The sequence below is a fragment of the Meles meles genome, chromosome 3, assembly GCF_922984935.1.
Source record: "Meles meles chromosome 3, mMelMel3.1 paternal haplotype, whole genome shotgun sequence".
Lineage (NCBI taxonomy): Eukaryota > Metazoa > Chordata > Mammalia > Carnivora > Mustelidae > Meles > Meles meles.
In genome coordinates this window covers 143,138,765-143,151,985 of record NC_060068.1, presented here as the reverse complement: position 1 = coordinate 143,151,985, position 13,221 = coordinate 143,138,765, and the positions used below count along the sequence as shown (strand labels likewise).

Sequence of the window (13,221 nt, the reverse complement as noted above, 5' to 3'; positions counted from 1 at the left end):
TGTACTGTGCTTTATGAGGATTCTAGCACTCCAAGCTCCAAGCAAGGATCCAGATAATGGAAAGGAGCTTTTGGAAGAAACTGCAAATAATTCTCAGGGTCAGTCATCTGCTTCTTGAATCTCCTAACAGCTAATTCTCATTAAGAGGGACAAAAAGGTTCCACCTTGCAAAGACGGGATCCAGGTGACCTTTCACTACAGACCGTGCTCCAATCCTATTAATTATAAGCACTGAGGATATTCTGGTTGGACTGAAGCTATGCATCAACTGGATCTTATAAATTTTTTGGTAAAATTAGGCAATACCTTGGGGTGCCTGGGTGGCTCAGTTGGCTAAGCGTCCAACTCTTGGTTTCAGCTCAGGTCGTGATCTCACAGGTCATGGGATCGAGCCCTGCATGGGGCTTGCACTCAGCTTAGAGTCTGCTTGGGATTCTCTCTCTTTGCCCCTCCCTTCACTTGTGCACACTCATGCACTCTTTCTCAAATAAATAAATCTTTTTTTAAAAAATAGGCAATACCTCAATCCCTGCCTAGCTATCATCTATTGATTTACACAGGTTCTGAGAAACTATCTAGAAAAATCTTCTTGAAATTTGAGATTTAAAGAAAGATGGGTGATGGTTGAGACGATCCCAAAAGAACCAAGCTGCAGTGAGGAAGGCCAAGATTTCCTAAGAGAAGGAACCAGATACGCCAGGGTTGACCAGGCCAGAGAGAAGAATGCAGATGAGTGGCAGTTCTGAGAACGTGAAACAGTTGGTACGGATGTTCATTAGGACACAGCCCTTCTGTGTGCCTCTGGAAGATTCGTCCTGAGACGTGGACATGCTACACTCCTGGTTTCTGAAACACTTCTGCCTCAAGCAGTTCTCAAAGGGGACCCACTCCGATCAAGAAACACACAGAAAGCACACTCCTCTCCCTTTACATGTTTAACGATGTTGAATCCCAGGGGCTAGGTCATTCAGCAGGAGAGGAGTCAGATTAGTGCCCCACTAAAGCTGGAGGCTGCCAGAGCTCAGCTTGGGAAGCAGAACAAGTTCAAGGCCACATACAGCGCTCACTTTCAAAAGTAATGACAAATACCCCAAACACTTGGACAACGTGAACCGGGGAAAAGACAGCTTCCTGCAGTCAAGGAGATGGAGACTCAGAAACACTCAACTCCCCATGTTTATGTTCATGCCATCACATGTGAGGTCACAGATGTGAAGCCCAGTGCATCAGGTCCCCAAGCTCGAAGTTCCCCAAGGAAGTGACGTTATAGGGAAGAAGCTATAGCTGTTATTGGCCACTTTCAGGCACTCATCTTAGCCAGAAGGTAGAAGCCTGAAAACAACATTTTCCATACTTCCTCTCCCCTTTCCAAATGGAAGGTTCAGAATGGGAAAGTGGATCACAAGAGGGAAAAAGGACCATTTCTATCCAGGATCCGGAGGTGTTTCAAGCAGTGAGAGCAGCAGCCAGTGGTTCCCTGAGCAACAAATGTGACAGTACAGCACTTCCTGAAGATCTGAGGCTTCCTGAAGATCGGTGAGTGGGGCTCATAGAGTGAACAGCCCCACCTCCCACTCTTTCAGGAGCTTTGGGACCAATTGCCTGCATTACACCTCCCTTTGCTTGAAATAGATACAATAGCTTCCATTTTCTGGACTGGACATTGACAGAAGCAGAAAGAAAGAAGCCAGAGGTGTCAATCAAAGGATTAATTGCATATTAAAAAAAAGCTGACTATAGGACGAGAGCACAAGACTAAGAGTCAAAGAGATACAATCCTAGATCCTAGATCCTCCAATTCCCACAGAGGAATGTGCCTAAGTTCATGGGAGCTGCAGAGTGAAGAGTCAACAGCGCTGGACAAAGTATAAAAGAGCAGGGTCACATCCCTAATACCACATCTGTGGCATTAGGCTACACATCAGCCTTGACACTGAGGGTCTCCCATCACCTTTAGAAAGCGCAGTTTCCTCACTGGATAATAGGCCCAATCAGGGATAAATCATCAAAAAATCTAATGGTCAGCCAATTAAATCAATACTGAATTTAAGCCATCAAAAAACATCTATCTCGACTGCAGTAATTGATTAGCCATTCTACGGCTAATCAAAACCCCACATCTCATGATTATTATGGAGGACTGAAGACATTTAGCAATTACTCGATGTGGACCATGTATGAGATACTATATTAAGAGCCTTGCCCAGTTTGCTTCCGATTCTCACAAGAAAAAACAAAAAACCATTTTCAGATGTCCAAACAAAAGGCTCAGAGAGATTAAATAATCCGTTCAAGGTCATACAGCTAGTAAGTGGGGAAGCCAAGACTTGAACCCGCATCATCCCATTTCCCAAAACACCACTCTCCTGGCATCCTGTGTTGCTGCTTGCTGAAATCATCCTGGCGCCTGTAATTTGGAAGCAGGGAAGTGTGACATGCAGAGGAGAGGACTTCGGGCTTAGCTCCGCGGGAGCACACTCCCAGGCTGCAAGAGCCTTGGGCTTTAGTCCTCTCTCCATCCTTGCCACGGTCTCTGGCTTGAGGTCCCCTGTGACCCCAGGAGGCACACACAGGGATATCCATCACAGGGCAAGTTCCAGTTAATACTTGCTGTGGTCCTGATCTAATCAAAAGACTAACGGAATTATCACCGTTTTGTCAGTCAAGCAATAAAGTTGAGTATTATTCCCATTTACATTTCTAAAGCAACATAAAAATAACCCCTTTCAAACGGTTACCCACTCACTTTCTCCTTATATGCTAATGCATGCCACAATTTCAAAGCCTGATGAGAGATTTCCTGCAAAACATTTCACTGCCTTAAAGTTTCACATATTCACAGCTTCAATTGCCAGGATACAAACATGAATTAACTCTGGTTCCAAATCAATTACATACTGGTAAGTCTTCAGGGCAGACAAGTCTTACAAGCGGATTTCAAACACTATGAAGTATCTTAAAGCTTTAGAATATTTAGCGTTAGGAACTCCCACTTCATCCTCAGACTTCGGTGAAACACATGTATTGTCACCAGTGTTCATAATCAAACCAAAAATGAAGACCCTTATTTTAAAAATTGCTCTTTCTCTTTGCTAAAATCGAATCACTTCAATGAATTCTTGCAGTCACGTTGCTTTCCAACTAATTTCATTTCTTCACTTGCAGAAAGGAATCGCAACCTTGTGCCATGAATCAGAACAACTGGGTAATTAATCCAAAGACGCCACTCACCTTTGTTATGGTTTTTAATTAATGTCACGTGTGTATAGAAGGTGAGTGCACGTACATGAAGAGTATGTATTTTATACATTAAAATATTCAGCTTTTGGTATTTATTCAGAGTTTTCTGGGTTTCATACAAAAGCCTGCCATTTTGGTCTTCTGTTCAGAAATGTCTAGTGGCTCTCCAGCACGAGGTGTCAAGCCCTACCAAAAAGAGAGGAAAGAAAGATTCTCCCTCCCACGTGGAAAACTGGTTTCTTTTCAGATTCCTTTCTCCCTTTCTATCTTCCTTCTTTCCTTCCTTCCCTAAAGTGACTAACAAGAATAAAAAATGTAAGATATTGTTCAGGAAGCAAAGGAACAAGATGGAGTGACAAAAAGAGCTGCAAAAAGAAAAATAAAGGCATGCTACAGCCATAGTAAGTGCCTGGAGCATTTCTGTCACTTGCCAGTGGTTAATTTTAAACTTGGCTCTGAGTTTCCTAGAAACCCTAGCAAAAGGAGGAAAATGCTACCATTTATAGGATTCATCATTCTTGCAAGATGCCTTCTTGGCTGGTAATGAGAAACATGAATGAGAAAGCACAACCATTATTCTGTGGAGGACAGAATCCTAAAACAGCAGGCAAGTGTAGATAGCCCATGGGGCAAGGAGGTCAGTCAAGGGTAGGAGGAGGCCAGAGCTAAAAAGAATTAAGGTATAAAGTAAATTTTTTCACTACTGGAAGTCTGGGATCTTTATCCTGAGAAACCATCAAAGAGCAACTTCGTATATATTTGGACTTTACGTCACTTATCTCCTGTCTGAACCTTGTACTTTCTGAAACTCGAAATTGATAGGTAAAAATTCTTAGAAACTTTTTAACTGTAATAAACAGCAGGAAGCAGGGGCAGGGGGGTGGGGGGGCTGGATTGCTTTACGGATCATACCCGAGCCCAGGAAAACACGTCAGAGGGAAGAATCTGGTAGTTAGGGAGATGAACCATAAGAGACCCTGGACTCCGGGAAACAAACTAAGGGTTTTAGGTGGTTGAGGGGTGGGGTATGAGGGGGAGAGGGCAGCCAGGTAATGGATATTAAGGAGGGCACATGTTGTGACGAGTACTGGGTGTTTTTTGCAAGTAATGAATCATTGAACACTACATAAAAAACTAATGATGTACTATACAGTGGCTAACTGAACATAGTAAGAAAAAAAGGCGGGGAAGAATCTGGTAGTTAAAACAAAACAAAGCACAAAGCATGGGCTATCTCTGAAGTCAGTAACTGTTTCAGGTGTCATTAAGTAGTTATCATGAGCTTAGGGATAGCCCTGCGGTAAGGCCCCAGCAAGTTCACTGCCAAGTGCAGGCCGATGGTGTCCTACAAAGAGTATTTGCTGCAAAATCACCAAAGCCACTGTTTCCAGTCTCTGTTCTTCAACCCTTCAAGAAGAGCACAAGCTGTCTCCTCCAGGGCCCCAACAAGAAGCAAACAGAGCAAAAAAAACAAACTAACAAACAAAGAAAAAACACCACCAGGTGAGTGTCAGATTGTCTGGAAAGAGCTGCCTGCTGACTGGTAAGTTGGTGAGACACTATTTACCAACGGAGAGGACTGTCAGGCACTTGCCTTTATCCAAGGTCTGATTCACTGCCGACCTTTCATTGTGAGTCAATCCATCCTACATGGACTGCCCTCTTCAACTTGACACAACCATGGACTGCGTTTAGGTGGTTAATTAATGTACATAAAACAAATGAAAGAACCCTCACTTATTTCTATTTATACACAGAGCAACGTTATTTAAATACTGTAGTTAAATCCAACTGCTACAAAACAAATGGGATTAGATGTTGGTCATATTTTGGCTACCCAGTCTCCAGTCCTTCTTCCTAAAAAGCACCCATTTCTTTGGAGAACTTAACTCTTTCCAACTGCATGTCATCTTCCTGAGTGGTACCTGCCTCCTCCTTTAAAACCTGGACAGCAAGGACCACATGTCTTAGCTCAGCCAACCAGATGTCATCTCCCAGAACTCTCCCTCTTGAGTAGCATAAGGAAAAAGGACTTGCATGGAAATGGAGGGTACTATGCTAAGTGAGATAAGTCAATCAGAGAAACACAATTACCATATGGTTTCATTCATATATGGAACATAATAGTGCAGAGGACCATAGGGATGGGCAGAGTGGGGGAACTGAATGAGAAGAAATCAGAAAGGGAGACAAACCATATGAGACTCATGACTCCTGAAAAACTAAGGGTTACAGAAGGGCACGTGGGTGGGGGGATGAGGTAACTGGGTGATGGGCATTAAAGAGGACATGTGATGTGAGGAGCAGTGGGTGATATACTCAACTAATGAATCATTGAACATTATATCAACAACTAATGATATACTACTATACCTTGCTTAATTGAATTTTAATAAATAAATAAGTAAAATTTTAAAACTTAAAAAAAAAAAAAGAAAAGAAAAAGGAAATGATTGGATGTTATCCATGATGCAGAAATGAACTGACCACTTCTTCCTGTGGTTGGCCATTTTCCCACTTCCTCAGCTCTATGAGAATTCCCAAAGTTCTTGTTTACTTGCAAGACAGGTTCTCCACAGCATCTTTGCCTTAAATATTTGACCCTGTATGTACATTGGGGCTTCCCCAAGATTACGTCTGAACATGTTAGCCGGTTAGTTTCTGATGCTGCAGCCAAGGACACTGATAGATACCCATTGGCAAGGATCAATCTTAATTAGCAAACTCAACTGAATGGAACCAAAGAAACAAAAAATGAAGGGGCCAGAATGGCCTGAGAAAATACTTAAACATTAAACATTTTATTCAGCCCTAAATGTCAACTAGGGCTTCTCTGTCCCTTGATATCTGAGGGAAATTGGCCAGAGTCTCTTAATTCTACAGCCCATAGGGCTTTAAAAACTTTTACTCTGGTTTCTGAAGTTTTCCCAGGCATACACACTCTTCTGTTATCCTGTGTGTTTTGAGTGTTCATCCTCATACGTGAATTCTCCCTCCCAAACACACCCGGACAGGAGTGTAAGCCCTGTAACTAAGAAGCACTCAAGCACACACACACGGTCACATAAAATATGTGTCGCCTAGTGGAGGAACCATGGTTCCATGGTCTTGAGCAGGTCAATTCACCTCTTTGGGACTTTGTTCCCACACCCTGTAAAGCGGGCATCATAATGGCAAGGGCCTCCGAGGACTACTTGAAAAAAATCGCTTAAAAAAACTTCACATGTATTAAGTTCATAACTCAGACGCAGTCAACATCAACTCTCTATTCCTAGTCAAGCTAGAAAATTTTTCTAAGGAACGGGAGCCTGGGAGAGGTCAGCACACACACCATACACACTTCAAACAAACAAACAAATAAAGATTTCCAACCTAACTTCTCTGAGTCCCTCTCAGGCAACCTGCCACTGGATGGTGCATGCTTTTCCAAGCAGTGCCCCATCATCTCTTTTCTTCTCCAATTTCTCCCTCCTCTGTTCACTCATTTTCCCATCTTCAGAGCAAGCCGAAAAATTCTTCTCCTATACCAAAGCCCTAACTCTTTGGCTCTCTTTTTATGTGGGAACTTCACAGACTGAAAGTGTTTCCTTACTGGAAAAAAAAAGAAAGAAAGAAAGAAAGAATGAATGAATGAATGAATGAATGAATTTCTGATTCCTGCTCTTGAAGTAACAAAATTTATTCTATCTAATTCTACCTAGAACATTGGTTTCTAGAACCTACTCATTGACACAGCAAACTTACAAATTTTTTCACATCCTGTTACTAATGAGTATTTTAAAATTACATAATATTTTTCTTTATACAAACTTACTTTCCTTTACCTTTTTTTTTAAGATTTTATTTATTTATTTGACAGAAAGAGACACAGAGATAGAGGGAACACAAGCAGGGGGAATGGGAGAGGGAGAAGCAGGCTTCCCACTGAACAGGGAACCCAATGCGAGGCTCAATCCTGGGACCCTGGTACCATGACCTGAACTGAAGGCAGACACCCAACGACTGAGTCACCTAGGCGCCCCTACTATCCTTTTCTTAAATAAACTTATTTTTACATTTTAAATGAATGTAGTTTAAAAGAAAACTCTATTTCTCCACTATAAGTGCCAAATGAGTATTAAGCCTCATGATATGGTTACTTTAAAAATATATATTTACGTAGAAATAACAAAAGATTCATATACCACCTAAAATCATTATGTATTACGAGTGATCTATGTGTCACAATTTGGTAAATGTGAGTCTAAAATATCACTTTTATTATGAATACCCAGAGGCTGGACTGAGGAAGATATGAGTAGAAAGTGTGTACATTTGCATGTTACTAATAGTGTGGGTAGAGAGGGGGAGTGAATGAAGATGAACATATGTTGATGGGATCAGGTTGAAAATCTGACAGAGAGGATGGTCCGGAGAGAAGATTCTGGGGAGCAATACCATCTTGTACCCTGCAATATTGTTACATAGCACCCAGGAGAGTGCCTAATGTTCATTTAATTGAACTGTATTCTGCTGTTACAATTCAATGCTACTATAAATAACTGTTGAAAAGCTGGAAATGTTAGGGATCATAAAATCTGAATTATCCAAAAAGAAGTTCACTTTAACAGCTGATGCAGTTTGACAGTGTTTGAAACTTAAAAACAGTGGCATAACTTCTCATCATCAACATGGTCCCCTTTGGCCTTTTAACAGAAATCAACAACAACAACAACAAAAACGGAGATTCTCCAGATTTCACTCTGCTTACCCTGCACAAAGAAGCTCACAAACTTTTGGAGGAAAATTAAACACATGACACTGGCCTCAAAATTGGTTCAAAGTTCTTAGACTTTGCACCAAGTCAGAGCTTTGGGTGAGTAATGAAGTCTAGGATGCTTCTATTGCAAGTGGAAAATGTTTTATGGCTAAATGTACAGGGCCCCTGCGCATAGCCAGGTACACTAGAATCCACCTGGAAATATGTGTATTTCCAACCCAGTTGGGGTTGGGTATACGTATCCACACCAATATATCCAAATATACATATATCCAACCCAATTGGAAATATATGTAATATATCAACAGTGACTGGGTGATCAGAAATTCTCTATTAAATACCCACCCTGTGCCAGGAATTAGGCATGTGACACCTTCTGCCCTTAAGGAATTCTCGGGTTTGGGGTGACAGTATGTCTCTGCAGCTCAAATCGCATTACACCAGACTCTCTGTCAAGATATTTGACAGCTCCCTTTCATCACGGCATTGTACTACGTCAAACATGGAAGCGCTGCACCCTCGATCTATACCTGAAATGTGCTTTCCTCTAGTTCTCAGGTGAAAGAAGCACCGCTCCCATGATTGCACCAGGAACTTTTTTTTTTTTTTTTTCAGAATATTTTCCAGCTATTGATACAGACGACTAATGCTCAGCCCCAAATGCCAATTCATAACATTCAAGCCTTGTTGAAGACAATTTTCTTCACCCTATTTGATTGTGCCAAATAAAATGCAGCAAACCTTCAGAGAAAATCTTCCTTAGGAGCCACCCTATTATCTGATCTCCAAGGGTTGAAGGAAATGACAGGAAAATCAAACCAAACCATCTACCTTTATGTAAGCATATCATGCAGCCATCAAGCCACATAATCTAATGGCCTGGTTGAAATAAGAAGTGGGCAGACCAGAACCTGCTATAAAAAGCTATCTGAATGTATACCTGAGGTTTTGATGTACAGAGAGACACTCTTCAGCTATTTTTACCCCCATTTAAACACATCTTCTTTCTTCCTATTAGAGAGATGAATATCTATTTTCATATTACACTGCCTCTCATAATGCAGACTTTCAGTAAAAAGCATCTGGAAATATTTCCAGCCATATTATATTTATGACTTAAGCAAAACTGAAAAAAAAAAAAAACCCTCTAACAATCAAACAACATGGCACTCATGAGTACATATGAAACACTGAAGAAAATCCGCATCTGCTGGGTTTGTAACGCTACCACAATACATTTTTCAGAGGCTTCAGAGTTCAAATGGCCATAACTTACAGCAGCATATTTACGGTATATACGGAAATATGATATACCTCACATTAGCATCAAGTTCATCCATTACAGGAAATAGGCATGTGTGAGTTGGATCTCAGTGCCCACAGGGTCCTGTATGTGAGGAAAAAAAAAAAAAAGTTAGACAATGAGTTAATTTAGGAAAATACAAGTCCTTCCTAAAGGAAAAAAGTGCCAGCTAGTCATGTTTGGGGGCACCTGGGGGTGCCTTCAGCTCAGGTCATGATCCTAGGGTCCAGGGTCCAGGGATTGAGCCTTTGTTGGGTTCCCTGCTCAGTGGGGAGCCTGCTTCTCCCTCTCCCTCTGCCATCCACCACTCCACCTCACCCCCGGCTCGTGCTCTCTTTCTCAAATAAATAAAATCTTCAAAAAAAAAAAAAAAAGACTTGTTTTGTAGACTATTAGAAAGTATTTAGTAAATTATACTATAGCAAAAAGCTACTGGCATACTGAAGTATGACAGAGCTGAGTACTGCAGTTTCTTTAGCGTTTCATTAATCTCCCGGAGATTAAAACACACGGGTACTTCTCTGTACTCCATCTTAATCAGTTTACTTCTTGTTGCTCTTCCCAGAAACACAGCTTATTTATGCAATCTGCTTTAGGACACTAGCTAGCGAAAATAAGTTGCTATCTTGTTATGATTAAAATGGTATCTTGCCTAAAATGGTCTGCCATCTTGTTTCCCATGAAGATCTTCAGGGTTGGTTTTTCTTCTTTAAACTCTTTTTGAGGCTAGGTAATCATATGCCCATTTGAAAATCCAGTAAACTCTTGAGAACTCCCTGCCCAGAAACAATGATGGACATGCACATACATACACACTTCCAGATGGGCGCATTATTTCTCGAAGCCCATTCATGAACTCCAGGCTCAGAACTCCAAATGGAAGGGAAGTTCACATTCAAACTACCAAAAGCCCCTCTACCAGGGACTATTAGAAGACCTGACATACTTTCCTGGGAAGGTACTCACTGATCTCCATCAAGTTGGCCCTTTTAAGTGACTGCAGTTTCATTTTTCAGAAGAAAATATTTTGCGTCATCTTTGTTCCACACCATGGCAAGTCAGAGAATGTAGGGGCAGGTCCTGGGCTGCTTCTTTGGAGGTGGCCCTGAACTAGCCCCTTTTCCCTTATGAGTTTCATCATCCACTTCTCAGTAAACAGAGGGACTGGAGGAGATGATCTCTGGGTTCACTTCCAGCTCTGACATTCTATAATTCCATCTGCTGATTTTCTAATCAAATCTTAGCAAGAAGAAACTATAAATCTGTTTATCTACAAAACAGAACCATGAACCTCAGACTGGGCCCTTGGATGCTTTGGTCAGGGTGGACCAAACACACTCGCTTGGCCGCCAGGAAGAGAATGGCAGACCCCCAGAGTTGGAAAGGATGTAGATCTCTCTGTGTTTTTCAGTGTCTGTTCTTTAGAACCTCGTAGATGAACAAGGACTTCTGTGGGCATTTCTGAGTCTAGGGCAGGTGTGGAGGAAGGCTTAGCCTCCAGGACTCTGAACCCCCTACTCTGACCTCAAGCAAAGTAGCTCCATCCACTTCAATCTCTTTTACATCTTTGAATCCGGATAATCTTTGACTTGAAATATTTAAGTACAAAGCCTTAACTATTGAAGGGACAGGCCGCATCCTCCTTTTTCCTCTACTTAGATCTTTCTTGAAGTGATCATATCCATTCACATGGCTTAAAATAAAAAGCATTTCAGAGATGCCTGGCTGGCTCAGTCAGTGGGGCACGGGACTCTTGATCTAGGGGCTGTAAGTTCGAGCCCCGCATTGGGTACAGAGACTACTTAAAAAAAAAATTAAAAATAAAATAAAAAGCATTTCAAACTGAACTCTACATTTCCCACTCCCAACACAAAAATCTAATCCTCCCCTAGTGCTTTCCGTTTCGGCAAATGGTGCCACCACTGACCAGTTACTTAAACAAACAACCCCTTTTTCTCACACCCTACAACCAAACTGTCAGCAAATTCATCCTATTTTGAAAATGATTCCTTAACCTAAGTTTTTCTCATTCCCTCCAGAATCAGCACCCTGGTCCACACCACCATCTCTTTTCTTCGGATCCCTCCATGCCCTCTCAAACTGCTCTCCTGCTTGCCCCACTACCATTGTCCCCACAGGAGCTGGCAAGGGATTTTCAACATGTAAGTCAAATCATGTCTTGCCTGCATAAAATTCTAGAGGCTTCTAGTCACCCTTCGAATAAAATCCAAACTCCTTATCATGGCCAACCAGACCTGAAGTGATCTGGTCCCACCCAGCTCCTCCCCAACCTCAACTTTAGCCGTGACTCACCCCTTCAGTGCCCTTGGGTTTCCTGGTTTTGCTACTTTCCTTGGCCATAAAAGTAGTTTTTCACCTCACAGCCTTTTCGCTCTTTGCCTCCTAACTACTGCTCAATTGTCACTTCCTCATTGAAGTCTTCCCTGATCACCTGAGTAGAATTTCAGACCTCATATTCTGGAAGTTTCTATTCTCTTTATCCACTCCATTTTCTCTTACTAGCACATGCATTATTATATACTCCATTGTTTCTTTATTAGTAATTGGTCTTCCTCACTAGAATAGTTTCAAGAAGGCATAGTTAGATATCTGATCACTATTACATCCTTAGTGCCTAGAAAAATACCTGCTACGTTACACTCTCTTCATAGATACTTGTCGAGTCAATCTATCTAACTAATTAGTTTTGCAAATGAAGAGTAGGTTTGAGAGTTTGTGAATTTCCAACTGGGAGCTAATCTATAGATCATCCAGGGCACAATACAGTAATTTTTAAAAGTAGCAGAAAACCATCTCCTCTATTTAGTTATCATTTACTAAGTGTTGGCAAGGGCCAGACACTGTCTTTTTCCTCTTCTTTTAGCCTCAGAGTCTTTTGTCCCTACTGTAAGGTGAAGATACTATGAGCCAGAGAGGCTAACTGACTTGCCAGTCACCCAGCTGGCACTTGGCCAAACTGGGAACAGAATCCAGGTCTGTGAATTCTGAAATTCAAGCTTTATTTCGTAGAGTTCTTATCATCATACCACACTTCCTTCTACTAGAAGAGAAAGAATCCTTCTTTCTCTGAAAAGAGCACTTTGAATTTCCTTTGGAGAACCCGGCCTCAGTCCCTGGGTCCAGTGATAAGCACAAGACTGGCTCTGGCCAATCAGAACAGTTCACTCCCTGGCCGGAATTCCTTTGCTCACTGGCTAGACTAGTGAAAGCTAACCCTGGGATTTTTGCTAGAAAGAGTCTCTGTTTTCCCTAGTGTTGCTAGACTGTTAAGACCTTCAGGATAAAGCTATTGGGGGCCATCAATGCCACTTTGTGAGGAGAGCCTGTCAAGAATGAAGGTAACCACAAGGAAAGCAGAGTTGGAACATAGAGAACTTGAGGTTTCAGGTACAACAGTGTCTTAAGATAGTCTTACACCTGAACTTTCTAATTATACGAGCCAACATACTCCTTTTTGTTTTCCCTTCTCTTTTTTCCCCCCTTCTTAAGCCAGTTTGAGTTGGGTTCCAGCGATTACTTAGAACCAAAGAATCCTGAATAATAGACCAAAAAAAAAATCAATATTGTATTTATATACAGATTAGAAGGAAGAAAAGAACTAAGAAAACCAGTTAAGAACTCGCTGAAGTTCATCTCCTTGAAACTGCATTTGAAAATGTTACAACACGTGGGAAAAAAAAATCCCTGATATATTCATGGCAATACACATTGTTATGTCTTGCTCATCAGAAACCCAATGAGCAAATTTAAAATGATTGCCATTTAACAAGCCAGTGAGACAGCCTGCATTTTATCAGAAAGAGAGAGGAACAGTAACAGAAGATAAATTGGTGCTGATTTGTATCTATCCTGATTTGATTAATCCATCACAGTCCACTATTTTCTGCCATGCTCACCA

At 41.5% G+C, this 13,221-nt stretch overlaps 1 protein-coding gene across 10 annotated transcripts in view; it reads right to left on the bottom strand.

Annotated features, from left to right (window-relative positions):
* Positions 1-13,221, bottom strand: part of HTR4 (5-hydroxytryptamine receptor 4) — a 188,683-nt gene that overhangs the window by 156,297 nt on the left and 19,165 nt on the right. For all 10 annotated transcript variants that reach the window (XM_046000614.1, XM_046000618.1, XM_046000616.1 and 7 more), the window contains exon 2: positions 9,314-9,386. In XM_046000614.1, coding sequence (XP_045856570.1) covers positions 9,314-9,339 — 26 coding nt within the window. In that variant the 5' untranslated portion in view covers positions 9,340-9,386. The remainder of the gene's footprint in view (positions 1-9,313; positions 9,387-13,221) is intronic.